Source organism: Lactuca sativa, chromosome 2 (assembly GCF_002870075.4).
Source record: "Lactuca sativa cultivar Salinas chromosome 2, Lsat_Salinas_v11, whole genome shotgun sequence".
NCBI lineage: Eukaryota > Viridiplantae > Streptophyta > Magnoliopsida > Asterales > Asteraceae > Lactuca > Lactuca sativa.
The window spans coordinates 197,207,413-197,228,786 of record NC_056624.2 but is presented as its reverse complement, the minus strand read 5'-3'; the positions used below and the strand labels follow the sequence as shown (position 1 = coordinate 197,228,786).

The window sequence follows — 21,374 nt, the reverse complement described above, 5'->3', positions numbered from 1 at the left end:
TTTCGGTTTCTTGAAGTTAAATGATAACTTTAGGGAATTTGTCTGGCAGGTTGGACGTGCCTTAATCTAATGGCATATATGAAGAAATATTATCCGCAAGAGAGGCATGTGTGTGAGAATGTCTACATGAGGTGCAACACGATAAAAAGGAAAATGGGTCATTGGCCCTTCCTTTTGCACATCAATAAGTTGGCGCCAATCATAATATGCATTGCTCCCACTAACATTAGTAGGGATGTTCGTTTGGATGGATCGGTTTAATCCGATCCGATCAAGTGAATCCAAAATAATTTCGGTTTTCAAAACGTAGATCCAAATAGTCCAAACTAAATTCAAATCCGACCCGATCCAACTAAATTATAATTCGGTTGGATTGGTTTTTTACAATTTGGTTTTCAAGAATCAAGACATTTCAACAAATATATAACTTTAGTATTAACTTACTTTATAATATAAACGAAAAAATATTGTTTAATTAGTTATGAATTAAAACTTATAAATAACTATCAAGAAAAATATATTATATATTACTACTTTATAGACAATTTTTTTTATAAGAAGTAGATATTAAAGTATTATAAATGATGGAAATTGTTTATATACTAAAAGAATAATTTAGTAAATTTATAAATTATTAAAGATATATATTAGAAAGAACAAAAATAATAAATTGCAATTCGGTTTTTTTGGACTATTCGGTTTTTATAATGTAAACCAAAACTAATTCGAAATCCAAAATAATAATTCGGTTTTGCTAAAAAACCAATCCAAAAATCCAAATATCCGAACCAAATAGTCCGATCCAAATTGTCCAATTGGACAATTCGGTTTTATCTAAATAGTGAACAGCCCTAAACATTAGCGTTTTCTAGGAATTCGACAAGACGAGTTTCAATTATGTGAGTGGAATGTGAAGGTCAACATAATCTAAATCTCTTTGATCACTCGAGAAACCCTATAAAGAAACAACTAACAGGTTCATGCCAAGTTTTCTTTATTGAGGGTTGTAGAACTTAGCATCGACAGGGAAACCATCCTCTTTTATATATCTCAAGTCGGTTTCCTTCTCGTCTAGATTTCTTAGGTGTCTTGCGAATGAATTTAGATGGGACCTTATTAAGTATATAGAATGCCGTCTTTAGTGCCTCATTTCATAAACATTAAGGTATGCTTGTGTTTGTTAACATACTTCTTACCATATGCATAAGGGTTCAATTTCTTCTCTCATTATGCTGAGGAGTTTCTGACATGGTAAATTACTAAATTGGTTCTCTCAACAACACTGTTATATATATATATATATATATATATATATATATATATATATATATATATATATAACATGAAGGATCATCTATAAAAGTGATAAACAACTTATGTCCATATTTTCTTATGGGAAAAAGTCTACAAATGTCAGTATATATGAGTTTTATAAATACTTGATCTTTTTGCCATAATTCAATATGCAGTCTTGTCCAAGGAATTAGAAATTGTTTTTCACGTCCAGAAACCCTTTTGGTTCGATTTCAAGGTTGGAGAATCACTTTGTAGCGGAGATTTGAAGAATCAGAAGCTAGGAGCATTAGGACTTCACTTCGGTTGCTTCATGATCGTGTTTAGCAATTAGTTTTTGATGTTTTTATGTTTTTATCAGTTGGTTGGTTATATGGTAAAACCTTTTTGCTTTCACGAGAGTAGATGTAACCCTAAAAGTTTTGGTGTGATTTCTTTTAATCGAGTTATTAGTTTTATTTAATTTATCATGATTTTTTGATTCCTTTAATCGAATTATTAGTTAGGTTCAAATGTTTTCACTATCTATTGTGTGCATGTATGATTGATTCTGGACCAATCATTTTAGTTATTTTAAGAAAGTAATTAATGCATATTAAATGATGAAGATGTAATTAAAATTCATTATATTTTCAACATTTAATCTGCATTAATTACTTTCTTAAAATAATTAAAATGATTGGTCCAGAATCAATCATACATGCACACAATAGATAGTGAAAACAAAATAACATAACCCTATATATATATATATATATATATATATATATATATATATATATATATATATATATTTGTTGATTTCTTTATTGTCTATAGTTAAGTTAATAGAATTTAGAGGACAAATCTGACTTTGTTGTCTTGAATCATAGTTGTTAATAACCAATAACAATTATGACCAAAGATAGACCAAATCATAAGGCTAGGTTAATAAAGTTGTTAACTTTAATGTGTATGCATGTATTAAACAACCAAATCTATGCACCAAACTGATTACCATGACTTTTGGGATCATGTGACACAATCAAATCTATCATGATATGAACTTAATAATAGTTGTTTAGATAGTTAATTACATGACCATTTTGTTAATGGTCTTAACAATCATAGTGTTAGTTAATTAGAACAAGATAACTGACTATAGGAACCCGTGGACATTACTAACAACTAAGTCCACGGTGGCGCCACTACATCTTAATCCATAGCAATACTACTACGAAAACTATGAAATTCCCTACTATGCATATGAGATTTGAGATTTTATCAACAAAAAAACCGAGAAAAAGAAATCAAGTGGTAAAGCAACAAAGCTTTCATGATTCCATGTGTTTAAGTCTTCTTTTAATGACTTCCCAAGTTTCTCCTTGTGTTTCGCCCATATTTGGACTAAGAAGTGAGGGGTATGAATGTCAATGCATAATATTTTCAGTTGATGAATAGAAAGTTACCCATGGAAGAATAGGCTCCCCTTTTTTATATCACAATGTGTATGTTATTACAATAAGTTAACAATAAGAACCATTTCAAAGTTTATAAATCAAATTAAATCAAATTACTTTATTAAAAAGAAGAAGAGAGATAAAAAAAAGATTTTGGTCCAATCCAGTCCAAATAAGGCTTAGTGTTTGAAGGTCTTAACTAAAATCAATTGGACCAGTGTAAATGGAGGACATTAGAGAGCCCAGTCCAAAATAAACCCAATATGACAAATGGAGTGTCAAATGTGCATTGTGCAAGTGCAAGTGCCACTGTGCAATGAAAGTTGAAGTGATTCATATGCTAACCATTGAGATTTAAAGATAAAGCCACCCGTTTCTTCTGCATCACGTTCCATTTTGTTGCAAGAATATGGTAAAAGAAATACATTAAGGCACGTAAATGAAAAGGCATAAGAAGCAAGAAAGCAAAAAAAAAAAAAAAGGTAAAAAGAAAGAAACATACAATTTATCGATTTCCTAGATATTTAAAAGATACGTGTTTTATTAAGTTGGATGAAGAAGAGTAGGGAACTTAACCAAAATATATTACTTAAACAAATAATAAATGACATCAAACCTGAAAATCCACACATTCTAAAACAGGTTTAGAGCTAAAGGAAAAGCTTACTTCAAACATGAAAATTGGAAAGTAAATGAGAGGGGAGAATAAAGGTACACAAAGTAGATGAGACATGAGATGAGTATTTTTTAATTAGAAAAATTATTTCTAAAAATGAACACAACATTTGGACGTATTTTGGATTTTGAGGACAACACCATGAGATTTAGAAACTCAAAATTCCTTTTGCCAATTAGGTCCACCCATGTTTGACTTTTGTGAGATGATTATGTCTTGTGAAGTAGTAGTAATTTGTAATGGATATGGATTAACGAAAGAACATCGATTCCAAATGAGTGAATATATCTTTTAAATACATGAAAGACTATGGACTGCATGTGTAAGATGATCATATGTTAAATGTAATGGGAAAAAATGTCTTAGATGCCGATTGGTGAATTTTAATGGTTTTCATCGTTAATATTCATTCTCATGTATTTTGATAATAACATTTATATTTTATAGGGATTATAAAGACATCTAACCTATCTATCCTAAATAAAAAGGAAGCAATATTTAGATTTAAAGTATCCCGATAGAACAAACATTTATAAAACTAAATTTATATCAAATGCCAATGTCGGTAAATATTTTGAGCAGTGCAGGCACCATTTATTTTTAAAATTATACTTTTTTTTTTCCATTTACTTTTTGAAAGTTGTCATTTTTTTTTTCAAATTTTAAAATTTATAAAATATCACTTTCATTCCCTTTATTTTGTAAATTTTCATGTTTATCCTTTGTACTATATACAATTTGATTTTCTTTAATATCTTTCGTTTTGTTAATTTAAAAAACTTATTTTTATATGTTTATATTTATCTATGTATCGGTATAAATTCGAGGCGGTCAACATTTCGATATAAATTTAGTAATTTCTTTCGTTATTTAAAAAAAAAACTTACTTGCTATTTTTATGCGTGTCGGTATAAATACGGATTTCGACGTAATTTTTATTTTATTTTCCATGCTTATATTTATATACATTTTTTATGTACCAGTCGGGTCACATATTGTTAACATTAATAACAAAGATCTTAGTATTTTTTTTTTTTGTGTACATGTCAGTATAAATTCAGATTTGTCTATGTTTCGATGTAATTTTTATTTTATTTTTCGTGATTATTTTTATATATATTTCCTGTGTATGAATCGAGCCACATATAATATGTTTTTTATTATTTAAACTTCCGTTTGTTAACTTCAAAAAAGAGATCTCACCTATTTATTTTTATGTATGTGTTAGTATAAATTTTAGTTTAGTTTTTTTTTTTTTAATTTTATTTATTTATTTATTTATTTTTTACGTTTTCCTACTTATTTTTATGTACATTTCCTACGTTTGGTCACATATAATACGTTTTCATTTGACGATACATATTGGAGTTAATTGGCGTCGTCACAAAGTGCAATAGACAAATCCTAGTTACAATTAATAAATAGCCAATAGAAACAAACTCGGTACTTTGCAATTTAATATTCATTATAGATATTACAAACTTCAAATTTTGGTTTTACATGACAATTTAAAAAAACTCGAAAAATAAACTAGGGATGAAAATGGTAGCAAACCGGTACCAAGCATGTATCAACCCATGAATACTAAGTATCGAACTATGTGTAAAAACGAGTCTGAATTAAACTTATTGGTACTAGTATCCGGTACAACTGTTTTCGGTACTAGCATTGTACCAAATCCCAAATTTAGTGATTTCAGAGTACCGAATGTCGTCCTATAATAATATAAATGGTGTGTGTTCGGTACCCATGAAACTTTTGTTCACCTCTATTATAAACTATCTAAGGCGTGCCGGACATAATAAAGGTATTATTTTCTTAAATATGTTCGTCCACCACGGCACTACCTATTCGTAATAAAAATTAAAACAAGATAAAATACATTAATGATGTGATCTAGATGAAGTAATTTGAATTTTGAAAGATCACGTTAAATGGGTATTTGTAGCTATATATATGCTACCTTGATACATACATGAGTATATATAGCAACAGCCTTTACAATTCAGTCGTCTATATATACCACCTACTATTGAGTCTTGTCCCATAACTCCTTTCCACTCCTTCCATTCATGTAAGTTGCACTGGATTCTCTCTTTACTCTTCTTTGTCTTACAATCTTTCAAGAACCAGGAGGCTGAATGGGTGTATATGTTTGTGCTTTGTTTTACAAATGGTTTATGATTTTTAGCTTTTGATGGTCACTGTTCTTCTATTTGTTTAAGTAAATATTTAATTGTGATCGAGTGTTTATTCATCGTGTTTATATTAAAAAACAATTACATTGTGTGATTGAAGTTGACAAGAAATGGCGAAACTCTTTTTGTGTGTTTTCACAATTCTGGCAATATGTTCTTGGGCTACGGCTACCATCGCTGAATCCGACATAAAATACAAAGATCCGAAACAACCATTAGGTGTTCGAATAAGGGACTTGATGAACAGGATGACTTTGGAAGAAAAGATCGGTCAAATGACGCAGATTGATAGTAGTCTAGCTACACTAGAAGTAATGCGGAATTTCTCCATAGGTACTTTCTGAAATTTGTCAATCGTTTTTTCGTATTAAATACCTTAAATCCATTGTAAAGGTTACGTTTTTATTTTTTTTAACGAGTCTTGGATCTTCCGTAGGGAGTTTATTGACCACTGCATCGACCCCTTCAACACAAGACCCTCCAGAGGCATGGATTAATATGGTAAACAATTTCCAAAGAGAATCGTTGTCTAGTCGTTTGGGTATACCGCTGATGTATGGAATTGATGCTGTCCATGGCAATAGTAAAGTTTACAACGCCACTATTTTCCCACATAATATTGGCCTTGGAGTAACTAGGCAAGTGGAATTTTGTTTTGTTTAACGTTTGAATCCTTTTTAAACAAGGTTTTTTCTTTAATAATGAGATTTCTTTTTGGCATGTGGAATAGGGACGTTGAATTGGTGAAGAAAATTGGAGCAGCGACTGCTCTTGAAATTCGAGCTACCGGCATCAACTATGCGTTTGCACCTTGTGTTGCGGTATGTAGAGATCCAAGATGGGGTCGTTGCTTCGAGAGCTTTGGTGAAGATCCTAATATTGTTCGAGCCATGACTGAGTTCATACCTGGACTTCAAGGAAGCATTCCTAGTGATGGTCGATTAGGTGTTCCTTTTGTTAGCGGGCAGTAAGTATTCATTCGCAAGCCCTCCTGCCAGCTCACTAGGATTCTTTGTGGCTTCTGTTCCTTTTTCATTTAATGCAGCGTTCATACTGTGGATTAATTGGGTTTAACATTTTTCATTTTACAGAGAAAAAGTTGCATCTTGCGCCAAACATTATGTGGGTGATGGTGGAACGACAAAAGGCATCAATGCGAACAATACCGTCATAGATTTTCATGGTTTATTGAGCATTCATATGCCACCGTACTTTGATGCAGTACGGAAGGGTGTTACAACCATCATGATTTCTTACTCTAGCTTGAACGGAGTCAAAATGCATAGAAATACTCCACTTATAACTGGATTTCTAAAGAACACTCTCAAATTCAGAGTATAAATTAAGAACTCGTCTTTAATTTCTCCTCTTGGTTTCATATACATAGATGTTTTCATGTTTTATTATTATTGGATGTTTTGTAGGGATTTGTGATCTCAGATTTTATGGGTATTGACCAGCTGACAAATCCGCCTCATGCTAATTACACTTCGTCGATTCAACAAAGCATTATGGCTGGCATAGACATGGTGGGTTGAATAATATGAATACCGTTATTTTCAAACACAAGTTTAGACTTTGTTTTGTTTTTTTTTTTTCGTTTTATTTAATCAAACGTTTTGTAGGCCATGATTGGCTCCAACTACACTGAATTCATCGATGGGATGACTTTTCTTGTGAAGAACAATTCCATCCCAATGAGTCGGATTGATGATGCAGTAAGGAGGATTCTACGTGTCAAGTTCGTGATGGGTCTGTTTGAGAACCCATTCACAGATCTAAGCATGGCAAAATACCTTGGAGAACAGGTTAATTGCAGTTATTGTTCTTGAATCTGTTAATTCTCTTATTAGGAAGACACTAAGAACATATAATTTGATGCTAATTTCTTTCATAAACAAACAGGATCATAGAGATTTGGCTAGGGAGGCGGTAAGGAAATCTTTAGTCTTGCTAAAGAACGGTAAATCTGTCAACCAACCGATGCTTCCTCTTCCAAAAAAGTTGACAAAAATCTTGGTAGCCGGAACCCATGCCAATGACATTGGTTATCAGTGTGGTGGTTGGACCATTGAATGGGCTGGGAAAAGTGGCAATACAACAAGTGGTATGCAATCTGTGTTTCCCTCTTTTTTTACATATGCATTAATTATAATAAGCTACATGAAAGTAATTATTTTTCATGATGGAAATAAACAATAGGTACAACAATTTTATCTGCCGTGAAAAACATAGTTGACCCTACAACCCAAGTATTGTATGTAGAGAACCCGACTCCTGATTTTATCAAGTCAAACAACTTCATACGCCATTGTGGTAACGGGTGAGTTCCCGTACTCGGAGTCAGCGGGAGACAGCCAGAATCTAACGATACCAGAACCTGGGCCCACAACCATCATGAACGTGTGTGTGTCGGTGAAGTGTGTCGTTGTCCTAATCTCGGGTAGACCTGTTGTGATCGAACCTTATGTTCCTATCATGGATGCTTTGGTGGCTGCATGGCTTCCGGGGACCGAAGGCCAAGGTGTAGCAGATGTTTTATTTGGTGATTATGGTTTTACGGGAAAACTAGCAAATACTTGGTTCAAGACTGTTGATCAGCTCCCGATGAATGTTGGTGACTCACATTATGACCCGTTGTATCCGCTCGGATATGGGCTTACAATTGAACCTACCAACCAAGATTAGAAGTCAAATATATATATATATATATATATATATATATATATATATATATATATATATATATATATATATATATATATATATATATATATATATATATATATATATATATATATATATATATATATATATATCAAGGATTGAACTTATTGGGGTGTGTAACTTTATGTTATTACTAGTTTCTGTTAATTAGTGTGTGTATACCGACTTGTACATTTGGTCTATGTCTCATCCAGTAGTCTAGCCCATTCCTAAGATTGTGTATATGTATATTTTTATTAATAAAAGATATCAGATTTAGTACATGTGTAATAATTTATTCTAAAATAGTTTTTTTCCCATATCATACTTTAAATGTCATTTTATGATTATTTTGAATTAATTGTCATTTTACGATTATTTTGAATTAATTTTTTTTTATATGTCATTTCATGAGGTTTTTTTATTTTAATAAATTCCACATGATATTTTAATATAATAATCACAATAAATGTAGTAATAAATAAATATAAATTTCATGAATGGATTTACTTCTTATTTCTATTTTGTTTATTTATTTAAATTTAAAAGATAAAAAAAATGAATTTTAATAATTCATTATTTTTCTTATTTTTTAATAAATCCAAAGTTTTTAAATATTTAAACCTATATATTTAATTTTTTTAATTAATCCATGTGATACATGAGTCTTATACCTAGTCACTTATCAAAGAGTCTTTAATAATGAGTCATGGAAGTAGACTTGAACTAAAACAAACTATGCTTACCAATTTCTCATTATTATTTTTTGTTTAGATTATGCCCTCTGTCAACACCTACCACCTATAGAATTATGCTTAATTCTACTGTCACATGTTCATCGATCTATACTTGAATCCTACAAAAAATAGATCACTAACTAGTTGAATAGTAGAACGCAACAAAAGCAATATAAAAGATGTCAATAGGTGTGGGACAATGGATGATTGAAGCAACCGATATAGTTCTTATGAAAAGCAATATAAAAGATGTGAACATTCCCATTAGTCTTCAAGAAAAACATTCAAGAAAAGCAATATCCGAGAAATATTAAAGAAAAGCAATATATAGGGATTCCAATTGATGTTGGTGTTTTATTTCTGTTCATCCATTACAACATTATGGATGTTTTTCATTAAAGAGTTTTATCAAACACTTGGTGTTCATAAAAAAAACAGATACCTCATATTAAACAATCAAACCCATATGAAAACCCTCAAAAACACAATATAATTTATAAAGTTATTTAACGATTTCTACTAGTAGATAATCATAAATATCTACTTTAATAAATGAAGTTTTTTTTTTTGCCATATGTCACACCCTCATTTAATTTGTCAAATGTTATTTTGTGGTTATTTGAAATTAATTTCTTTTCCACATGTCATTTCATATGTTTTTCTATTTTAATAAATTTCACATAATACTTTAATATAATAATTACAATAAATGTGGTAATAAATGAATATCAATTTCATTAATGGACTTACCTTCTTATTTCAAAATTCTCAAATTAAAACTCTTTAGTTTATTCTGTTTATTTATTTAAATTTAAAAGATAAAAAAAAATCAATTTTAACAATTCATTATTTTTCTTATTTTTTTATAAATCCAAAGTTCTTAAATATTTAGACCTTTATATTTAATTTTTTTGATTAACCTATATAATACATGAGTCTTATACCTAGTCACTTATCAAAGAGCCGTTAATAATGAGTCATGGAAGTAGAGGGGCAAGAACCGGACCACATATATTTTTTATCTGGAAAATAATTGAAATCCATATAGGATAAATCCAATCGACCAATTACAAATTGGATGGATCCCATTCGGTGATAAGAAATTTTCACGGGATAACTTTTATCTAGAAATAAGATGTTACCGTTAAACATAAAAGAACAAATTTTAAAATAAACGGCTATATTGATGTTCAAAATCTCCAATTAGATATTACTTGATGTTTTTTTAGGTTTCGAAAATTATAATCATGGTTTTTCTTTAGCACGTGATGTTTGGACTGCTCTTCATAGAGATGTCAATTCTTTAAGCAAGTTTCACGGTTGCTAACTGGTTTGCTTGTATAAGAGTCGTGCACATAACGTTGATTGTAGCTGACGAAGCGCCACACAAGCCATTGTGGCTTGCTGTCACACCCCCAAACCTGAATTGCGGAAACGTTCGGGGGCAGAGGATGTCATGCATAATATCATAACAATTGAATAGTAAAGAAAGTACACACCACCATAATATAAATATATTTGAAAAGTTTACATGATTGTATGTGTTACATGTTTGAATATCAAATACAATATGGTGATCCAAAATATATTACTAACGTCAGCGCGTTAGTCTTCAAAAGTAGTTGCTACCTGGTTTAACGTTTTCCTGAGAATACAAATTATTTCAAAGAAAAAGTGTCAACAATAAAGTTGGTGAGTTCATAAGTAGTGTTTTTGAGAAAATGTATGCCATTCGAAAGTTCACGTTCGTTTTCCAGAAAATCCGATATTTTCTTATGAGTTTATGAAATGAGTATGAATGATTGTTGTATAAATTGTATGTATTTGAACCAGGAAAATGCTATATTTTCCTAAAAGTGAAATGTAGTCTCAAATGACCAAGACCGTAACATGTAAGCAACTATGACATGCTCAAAAGAATGATATATAGACTTATTGTAAAACAAAACTATAAGAAGATTTGTATTTGAATGTGAAAAGAACTGTATCTGTTACTTTTCCCGTGAAAACGTAATACCATAATAATTGTCAATCCGGTGAGTTTTTATAACCGTACTATCATAATTTCCTGTAGTGACGTTCTTCAGGCGTCGAAATGAGATGACACTTGTCACCCCGAGGACTGTAGCTAGCAGTCAGGGCGCGGGATCATTAGTCCCGTATAGATCTATACACACTTGTCACGTTCTCCGGACTGGAGATTCTGGTTATAAACAGGACTTCTAGCAGTACCTTAAAAGGTATATTGAAGATGAATAACTCACGAATTCTCAATTAAGTCACGTATTAGAATGAATATGTTTGTCTCTGAAATAATTACCTTTTTTTTACAGTTTTGACAAGGCATAATAATGATTTGTATGTCCTTACATGTTTACGAATGTTATAGTAAAAATGGTTACCCTTGATATGATGCAAACATATAAATAAAACTTCAAATATTCATAATTATGTTTCATCCCGAGAGGGTGTAGTGGTGTACGATGTTTGCAAGTTAACAAAATCCATGTAGTAGTTATAAAGACAACATGAAATGTATAACAAAAGATTTATGTTTTTGTATTCCCCCCCCCCCCCCCCCCCCCCGCGGGAAAGTGTTCAAAAGCATTTAAAATCAGTTAAAAGCGTAGAAATGGGGGTATGAACTCACCTGATAGTTTGAAGAATGTGAGACAAAAGTCGAGCATAACTTCGACTGGAGAAAGTTGATTTCTCGGGATTCTCAGGAATCTCGGGAGCGTAAAACTTCCTTCGGAACTTGGGTATGAAAACCGGGATGTCGGGATGGCTTCGAGGGGTTAAACGCAGATCGTAAGCACGAGAAAGAGAAGAAATGAACAAATTTGCCCGAAACCCTCACACCCCTTTTATAGGAGGCTAGACCGCCTCGGTACGCTGGGTGTATGAGGTTACGCGGGGCATAGCGGACGTTGGCCGATGGGACGAGGCTCCTATCCTCTGGTACGCGGGGCGTAATGTGATTTTTCCAACTTCTAAATTACGTAACTTTTGCGTACGAGCTCCGTTTTTCATGTTTTTTATATCCATGCGTAGGTGAGAATATACTCTACAATTTTCATTTAGACTCCGTCGGCTAGTTTTGAATTTATTTTTAATTATATATTTTTAATAGGTCGGGACACGAAAAGTCCGTTAAAAATCCATAACTTCTTCATCCGACATCCGTTTTCGTCTGTCTTTTTGCCGTTGTATCACTATTGTCGAGACATTCGACTCTCGTTTAGATTGTGTTGACCAAAAGTCGCTTGATCTCTATTTCGAGTTTTTAGTTGTCTACCGCTATATCCGAAACTTCGAAAAATCAAAACTTCCTCATACGAAGTCAAATTTGAGCGTTCTTTTTATGTATGCTCACGGTTTAGGGATATCTACGACTTTCATTTAGATACCTAAGGCCAAAAAGTATTTTATTGAGATTTCGCGTCCTGTTCCCCACCTAGTCTTCTTCACCATTTCTAGACCAGAAAACCTGCAACAAGGATAACAATCCATCACCTCCACCATAAGCATCCATCAGACCCATCAAATCATTGAATTGAGATGAAAAGATATTAGATACAAAAAAATGAACAGAGAAGAGGGAGGCATTAAATCGAAAAGGGGTTTAACTAGACTACTAGAGGGGTTAAGGGATGAGGGTTTTGATAGGACCTTGTGGGGGTTCGATTGCCTTCACGATCTTCGGTCGCCTTCTGAAACTCACCGATTCGAAGACCATGAAATCCTTCGTGGGGTGAGATACAGGGAGCGAGAAACAAAGAGGGAGGGAACTTTGAAGTCATAAATGAATTTGAATTCACTATCTTCTACCTGAGTTTTGTATGACATTTTTTATTCGAAGTGAGTTCTGATGAAAAGCAACGAAGAGAGAGAGAGAGAGAGAGAGAGAGAGAGAGAGAGCTTTCATTTCTCAATTATTAAATGAATAAATAATTATTGTAAACTTTAAAAAAATGAATTTAGAAATAGAAAATAAATACCCAAGGGTATTAAAGTCATTTCAGTTTACCGAGGGACCAAATCTACAATGAAACTAGCTCAAAAGGACCATGAAGCTAAAAATATCAAGGTTTGGACTAAAACCCAAAAAAATACATACCATAGAGACCATTTTTGCAATTTCGAATAAATATGTATTTATTTCATATATATATATATATATATATATATATATATATATATATATATATATATATATATATATATATATATATACACACACACACACAAAATGTATTTATACATATTTATATTGTTGTTTGCTTACTTTAGTTTAGTTCTTAATATAAAATTTTCGTTTTTGAATGTATAAAATTCGTTTTTAAATGTATATATTTGTTTTCAAATAGATATTTACGTTTTTTTTTAATGTATACATATATTTTTAAATGTACATATATAGTTTTTATTGATTTTAAAAGACTTATAAATATATAAAAATATAATTTTTAAATGCGCAAACACATATAAAAAAGTTTCTAAAGCATACAAATATAAAAATATAATTTTTAATTTTATAAATGCATATAAATATGTTTTTAATATGTATACAAATGTTAAAGTATATTTTTACTATATAAATACTTTTATATATATATATATATATATATATATATATATATATATATATATATATATATATATATATATTTATAAATACAAGTAATATTGTTTTGTACGTATAACATTTTTATTTAAAACAAATGCATATTCAAATGATAATGTAGTTTGTTATTGTATTAATACGTTTTTAAAAAAATAAACTTTTCAAAATACATATATGCTCTCTAATATATAAATAGGTATTTATATAAATATGTTTTTAAACGTATAAATACTTTTAAAATATAATTATATTTTCAAAAACATATTTTTTACATCTAAAAGCGTATTTTATATAATAATAATAATAATAATAATAATAATAATAATAATAATAACAATAATAGTTATATTTAAATGCTTTCAACGTTATATATTATATATCAAATACTAGGAATAAGGACATAAAAAGTGCTACAGCCTAGTGGTAAGTTTATTTGTTTGTTAATGAGTGGAAGGTGTCTAATTCGATCCCAGGTATCCCTGCTTTCTCAACGTCCTCAATTTTTTTAATATATAGAAATACCGATGTCAACATCGATGTGGTGCCTGGTCAGAGCAATCCCAACCTAATCAGTGCCATGTGTCGCACCTACTCATACATATGACCGGCTAAACTTGTTAAAAGGCTAGAATGGACGAATTAAACAAAACTTGAAGCATTATTGAACGTAAAACTCTTCAAAGCGTAAATTCGAACATTTCCGAAAATTTTAAAGGCTTTTATGACATTAACTTGAATTTTTTTGGTTATTTGCAATTGGGTCCAAATTTATATAAAATCCTAGATGACTTAATTATGTTTTTCCTTTAACCTTGACTTATTTTACAAGCTCTTACCTAAGTTCTATGTGATTAAACTAAAATCCAAAAGGGTTTTGGTTGCTGAGATCGACAATCACACGTATAAGAACAATAGTTAAAATAATACATAATAAATTTAAAAACGATATTTATGTGGTTTTAGTTCGGACATGAGTAGAAACGAGGGACTATGTCTGTTTTTGCCTACAATAATACATAGTAAAATTTTAAAGGCTTTTATGACATTAACTTGAATTTTTTTGGTTATTTGCAATTGGGTCCAAATTTATATAAAATCCTAGATGACTTAATTATGTTTTTCCTTTAACCTTGACTTATTTTTACAAGCTCTTACCTAAGTTCTATGTGATTAAACTAAAATCCAAAAGGGTTTTGGTTGCTGAGATCGACAATCACACATATAAGAACAATAGTTAAAATAATACATAATAAATTTAAAAACGATATTTATGTGGTTTTAGTTCGGACATGAGTAGAAACGAGGGACTATGTCTGTTTTTGCCTACAATAATAGTATTATGGGTGCTAAACCATAAAAATATTTCATAGTTGATGCATGGAGCTCAAATGAAGTGCTTCTATGTAGAGGTGGAATACGGACATAAAAGTAATGTTGTCGGAACCAAAACATCAAAATGAAATCATATAACAAATTTAATATGGTTTAAGTTATAATATACTCAGAGATGTGAAAAATATATATTTGAAACATGCCTACATCTTTCGTCAACAATTGCTAATTGTTAGAACTAGAGATGAACCTGAATTTATTATTTTACGGTTAACTTTTAAAAATAGTTTTCTATATTTTGTCCCTATTTACAATAATGACCAAGTTACATTTTTAATAACTAAATCATTAAAAAATAAAATAAAACAAATGAGCTATAATGAAAACTAATGGAAGCCCCCGCACCATTGGCATGTGTTTGAATAAGTTTCGACCTAGCCTTTATTGATATTTTACTCGAAATAGATTATGGTTGTGTGTGGTGGAACAAAGCTCTTAAATATGGAAGACTATCCATCAGCTGGGAATTAACTCTTAATACCAAAATAACTTCTCTTCCAAGTTGTCATGACCCTAGAAATTTTGTGTTGTTCAATGTCAAAATTCTTGAGCAGCAGCACCGGAAAGAAATAGGAAACATTCATATTAATTTTGTTACAATAATTAGACTAAAGATATATAGAGCATGAAAAAGGAAAACTTACTTAACGTCCGGTTCTTCAGGTAAATTTCTTATTCTTTAAGTATCTAATTATGTTGCATAAGGACCCAGTACGATAGGCCTAAATGAGGTACGTTGGGAGTACCTCAAAGAGCCTTGGAAACATGGTAGCCCCCTAGTATGCTGGGCGTAGGTCAGCCAGAGGCAAACACTAATTTTTAGGGTTTACACCATATTTAAACACATTAAGACCCCAAAGCTTTCACCTTATACGCCTTCATTTCCTTTTGTGAGCAACACCTCAAAACCCTAACACATTTCTCAATAGATTGATTATTGTATGAGTGTTTTGGTGTATGTGGTGCGTATTGAAGAAGAAGAAGACTTGTAGAAAAGCATTGGTCAAGTGAGAGCTTGTAGATCCAAGGATTATTCACTCTTTCCAGCTTATTGGAGGTATAAAGTCTGAACCTTTCTCATCCTATGTCTAGATCAAGATTTGGAGAAGATACTAGCATATTTTAGTCCCATGGATGAACTCTTGTGAGTAAATGCTACTCCAGATGTTTGAGATGTTTCTTTTGATGTTTCTAAGGTCCTTGGTACATAAAGCTTGTATCCTGATGGTTGTAGATCAACCATGCACAAGTTAGTAATCATTTAATGATAGTAGAATGCTAGATCATGAGTTTGAGTCCCATTAAGACATGAAACACTACAAGAAAAAGACCCTTTTACGACGCGCAAATCACGACACTCGTTGATTTATGTTACGCAAAAGAGAGTGACATTAAAAAAGTGCCATCTCTTCAAAAATTTTAAGGATTTATGTCACGCATTATTGTGTGCCCTTGAATTAGTGTCTCTAGAAAAGAAATTAAAAACACGGAGGGCGCTTTATTTTAAAGGCGCGTTCTCTATACCTGTCGCTTTATAATTTTAATGAAACGCGCGTTTAGTAGAGGGGGAAACAAAATCCCCAAAATTTTGAAAACCCGTCTTCTACCTTCTTTCTATCTTTCATCTTCGCAATCTACTCTCCCCTTCTCTCTTCTCTCTGATCCACTTCTCCGCCACTCCTTAATACCTTGCAGGAATCTAAAAACTAGAAAACCCCGTCCTCACAAAGTCTTGGAAGCTAGGGTTTTTTTAATCCCTCAAAGGACGACCCACATCCTCCATAGATCGATCTCTATTGCTTCATTTCTCACAAGATATCGAACACTTTACATTCATAGGGCCACAAAAAGCGACTATTGCTTGAACTAGGGTTTCGAGTTTGTGTCACATAACCCTCCCTCAAGCTGTTCTCCCCGTTCAATTGATTCACTGGTTTTGCTTGACTCCCGCTCATGCCGACCATCGATGTTCAATCGTCGACAATCGCCACAACTATAAGTCTTTATCGAAGGTTTAATCGATGGTTCATCTGTTATGTAAGTCTTTATCGATGTTCAATCGTCGCTCACGCCGACCATCGATGTTCAATAGATTTATGTGTAGTCAGAGAGAGAGACTGAGTAAGTCTTACATCTTGTTTTCTCTCTGGAGTTCCATTTTGGTTTACACCTGAAAAGAAATTAACAATATGATATTTTCATTATTGTTAGGTTTGTGCACAGAAATGAAGAAGATATGCGTAGCTGTGAAAGTATAAGAAATACATAACCTCTCGTTCCCAGGATTTCAATGCGTGGTACCTCGATGTCATTTCCTAGGCTGAGCTCGCTGGAACGGCCCTGTTCGTGGTACCATGGTTATTCGACCATACGATTATTCCATTTGGGAAGCTATTCAGGTAGGTCTTTGTTTGTTTTGAGACGAACTTGTTAAGCTCTAGCCGTTCACTTTTGATTTTTTTTACCTTCTTCCAAATTTAACCTAGATTTTCTCAAAGCCATCTGCGAATCTCCTTTTGGGCTTTCTTCATTAGCATGTTTCGAGTTTCAACTACAGTCAACTCTCTGGTTCTATTCCAAATTTTATATGCCAGATCAATCTCAAAACCATTTGTTCTTATCCCATTCCTAGATGTATTATTTCTTGAGTACATTTGATATGGGGTGTTAAAAGAAGAAGGTTGTTGCTACTTGATGTCACTGTCATCTGCTTTTCTATTTTTTGAGTGGTTTCCCATGGACAACTCTTCACGCTCTCTTTTCAATCTCTCATTCACGCTCTCTTTATATACCACATCTGTGTTTGTGTTGCTTGATGAATGATATTTCTTAATTGAATCCAGATGTTGTTGATGTTGGTGTGCAACCGATTTCTTAAAAGTAACAGGTGGTGCACTCTCTGTAGCCAAAAAAGACTCCTGAAAATTAGGACATAGGAGTGTTTGATTCAGGTATATTTTTAGGTATTCATACTGCATCCTGCATCCATGGCAAACAATCCAAAAAGTAGTGGTGGAGCTGTGTGACTTTTGTACTTTTGAAGCTGCACGCTTTGTAAAACTGTTTACACCAACACCAGGGGAAGCTGATGGAACTTTCCTCCTTTGGTTATAGGTTGATCTTTTAGACTTGTCATACAACAAACTCCATGCTTCGGAAATAAGTTTAAATGCTCCATCTGCACCAACCGATTTGTTTTTATCACGGTGCACCGAGTATCCCATACCAATCGAGTTCACCATTTACCTTGTTTTCTGCAGATATATACACATCAACAATGGTGGACATCTGAGAGATGCCATCAAGATCAGGATAAAGGGTTTGGGCCTTTACTGTATATTTCTTGGAAGCAGCAAAATCTTTATCAGCCAATTTCTTCTCAGCGAGTCTTTTTGCCCTAATGGCCTCATCCCTCTTGCATTCCATGGCCAATCCTTAATGTTTCACCTGTCTTTCTCTCCTCAAGTAAGGGTGCAAAAGGGCTACAACACAACAAGTACTAAAGGCTGAGACTTGAGGGCTTTCCTTTGGTATACAGGTGGTTGTCATAACCAGTCGACATACCTACTGAAGAGCTAAATTAGGGAAAGTGATTTTTGTGTATGTAAATTGGGAATCACCAAATTGGTTATGATAACAACAGACCTCAATATTATCTCATACATGCATTTATTGTCTAGAACACATTCTAATATCAACATTATCTCCTATATTAGGTATGGAAGTAGCTAGTAACTGAAAAATCAGGATTCAGGTACTACCACAAGAACTTATAATCTTTTTTGCTCACCAAGTCTTTTTTTTTAAATTATTGCACAGCCTGTTCACTGTGGATGTGTTGTTTCAAAGCATCTTCACGAATGTATTGATTTGGGAGGAATATCATGTATAAAATGCATAAGAGCAAGGGGAACACAAGCCCTAACACCAATGCATGTAATAAGTTATCTATTTCAATCTTTTTTTCTAATCATTTGCTGATCGATTCCTTTTTCTAATCAGTTATATCTACTAATGCAGAGCAACCCAACCGAAATTCCTAATGGCTTCATTCCATTTTCCGCGTCTTGGCATTCATCTGTGATTGGTAATCGAAAAATGAGAATGCCATGGTAATGAGCTTCATTTACAGGTGAATTTTGATCTTACTAAATCTCTGTTATTAAGTGACATTACTCCCCTTTTGATTAGATGACGTGTGTGTCTTTACCAGATTGTGAATTTATTTTATAACATGATTGCACGAAGGAAAACTCTCCAGAACTCTGCTGATGATTATCCAAAAATTGTTGACCTACTTTGTCGGTTTGCCATTCATCATAAAAACATGAGCTTCTCCTGCAGAAAGGTGAGTAGTTTAACTAATTGTTTTGCATCTGAAACTAATAATTGTTTTGTTCCATAATTTTGGGAGGCATACTGCATAAATTTTTTAATATTGGTTTTAGTGTCTTGTACATATCCACTATCCGATTCTTAGCATGGAGCTGGTGCAGCCGATGTTCGCTCAGTTGCTATGTCTACAAGGCTGGATGCAATCACATCTGGGTATGGAGTCTCAGTTGCTCGTAGTCAGATGAAGATAGAGGCTTCAGATGCTAATCCATCTACTTCAGTTTTTGAAATGGTTGGCTTTATATCCGACTCTAGTTACTCTACAAAAGAAGACAACCATGGTTCTCTTCATCAATGGTATGTGTTACGTATCTATAAACAAAGCTTTTATGTGTTTGAACAGGCAGTGGATTGCTCTCTTGCCAGTTCAATATCTATAAACAAAGCTTCCTGTGTAAACACATCGACTTCTGGTATGCAACTATACAAGTGTAGTGATGCTCTTCTTTTTACTTTTCACTTGATATATCTCTTCATGTTCTAACTTGTTTTTATATATTTTAAAGGGTCGCAAAAAAATACTTGTAAATAAGATGGTGCAGACAGATTCACAGGATCCTTCTGGGAGGATGCATGCTTATTTGCAAGCTAAGCCTTCTAGACCCAATGAAAGAAGTTATGGCTTGAACTCTTTGAGGTAGGAATTTAGGATCTCTCTATTTCCATATAAACAATGGGTAACACTCCTCATGAAGGTGGACCATAGATATTGATCATGCATGCTCTACTTGTTGCAAATAAAGTTGTCTGCCAAGTGCCAAGTAGATTTTATACTATTATTTTTTATATATTTGGATTTTCAGATATATAACCATACATGTACATCTCCATTAACTTACTGCAGGCCTTCCATCAGACAGAGGAGGAATCCCAAGGAAACTGCTGATCTTACAAGTGTTCAGGAACTTATCGATGAGCTTGAACATGATTATCACTCTGGTATCTGTGACATCCCCAAAATCACGGCCAGAAAAGACCGGTTTGTTTATGCTTTGTTTAAAAATCATAGTTACATTTTAAATGAAAGTGTTGCGGAATTTGTCCCAAAACAAAATATGATAAAGATTTATCAAAAGCATTTCCATAGAAATGTATTTCATTAAAAGACTTGGGATATCATGTTCGTACAGATCAAAAGCATAAACAGTACAATATAAGCCTTACTACATTATTTCATATCTACAGGCCTATATCCGTAATCCCTCGTCCAAAACATCACATCTATGCTCATGTGCCACTACCTGTAATACATAAAACTGAGTGGGTCAGGCTTGGGAGCCTGGTGAGCACATAGGGTTTTCAACCCACAATAAATAAGTTTATTAATTTCATCAATCAACAATAACCCGATTACCCGTTCCCGTTATCCTCACTTTACGTCCCTAAACACCTATCATAAGGGACCTAGCCTAAGGATCATCATCGGGACGGACACTACTGCTAAGGGGATTCCTCAGCAATAAATGTCCTAAAGGCAACCATGTGGGGGATAGAGTACACCGGTGAACACATCGTTCACAAACACCTACAGGTTGCGAGCCTGCTAGTGTTCCACTGGACTGTCTAGAAGAGTCCGTGGTCGTCATCCATACTCCGCTAGATGACAGAAACAACAACATCAACATCGAGGCCTCTCATCATTTTATCACACATCACCTATTGCATCTACCGATATTTTACCCCAACATTTTCGTAGATATAAAATACATATACAGTTTAAATCATTGAAAACATGTATAACAACGTTCATCTAGCATAGATAGCAAGTATTCAGATAATATGCACACATAGCACGTAATTTATATAAAATACTTCATATCTATGTGTAAGCTGAAAGTAACTATGCACTCACCTGATTAGGTGGTGACTCAGCACTCGGACAGCGCTTCGATACTCTCAAAACGATATTCC

General features: G+C 32.7%; 1 protein-coding gene and 1 pseudogene across 1 annotated transcript; both read left to right on the top strand.

Moving 5' to 3' along the window:
* Positions 1-5,716: 5,716 nt before the first annotated feature.
* LOC111899784 (uncharacterized) lies at positions 5,717-7,144 on the top strand. Its single transcript, XM_052769029.1, has 5 exons — positions 5,717-5,939; positions 6,043-6,244; positions 6,337-6,573; positions 6,698-6,941; positions 7,031-7,144. Exons 1-5 carry the CDS (start codon positions 5,717-5,719, stop codon positions 7,142-7,144), a joined length of 1,020 nt encoding a protein of 339 aa, XP_052624989.1.
* Positions 7,145-7,216: 72 nt separating this feature from the next.
* Positions 7,217-8,311, top strand: LOC128132232 (uncharacterized; annotated as a pseudogene).
* Positions 8,312-21,374: the final 13,063 nt, after the last annotated feature.

Excerpts from the sequence above, each read along its gene's own strand:
- LOC111899784 (XM_052769029.1), top strand. The coding sequence starts at position 5,717 with ATGGCGAAACTCTTTTTGTGTGTTTTCACAATTCTGGCAATATGTTCT. Across the intron at positions 6,245-6,336 it reads ATTGGCCTTGGAGTAACTAG|GGACGTTGAATTGGTGAAGA; the intron begins GCAAGTGGAATT and ends CATGTGGAATAG. Across the intron at positions 6,574-6,697 it reads GTTCCTTTTGTTAGCGGGCA|AGAAAAAGTTGCATCTTGCG; the intron begins GTAAGTATTCAT and ends TTCATTTTACAG.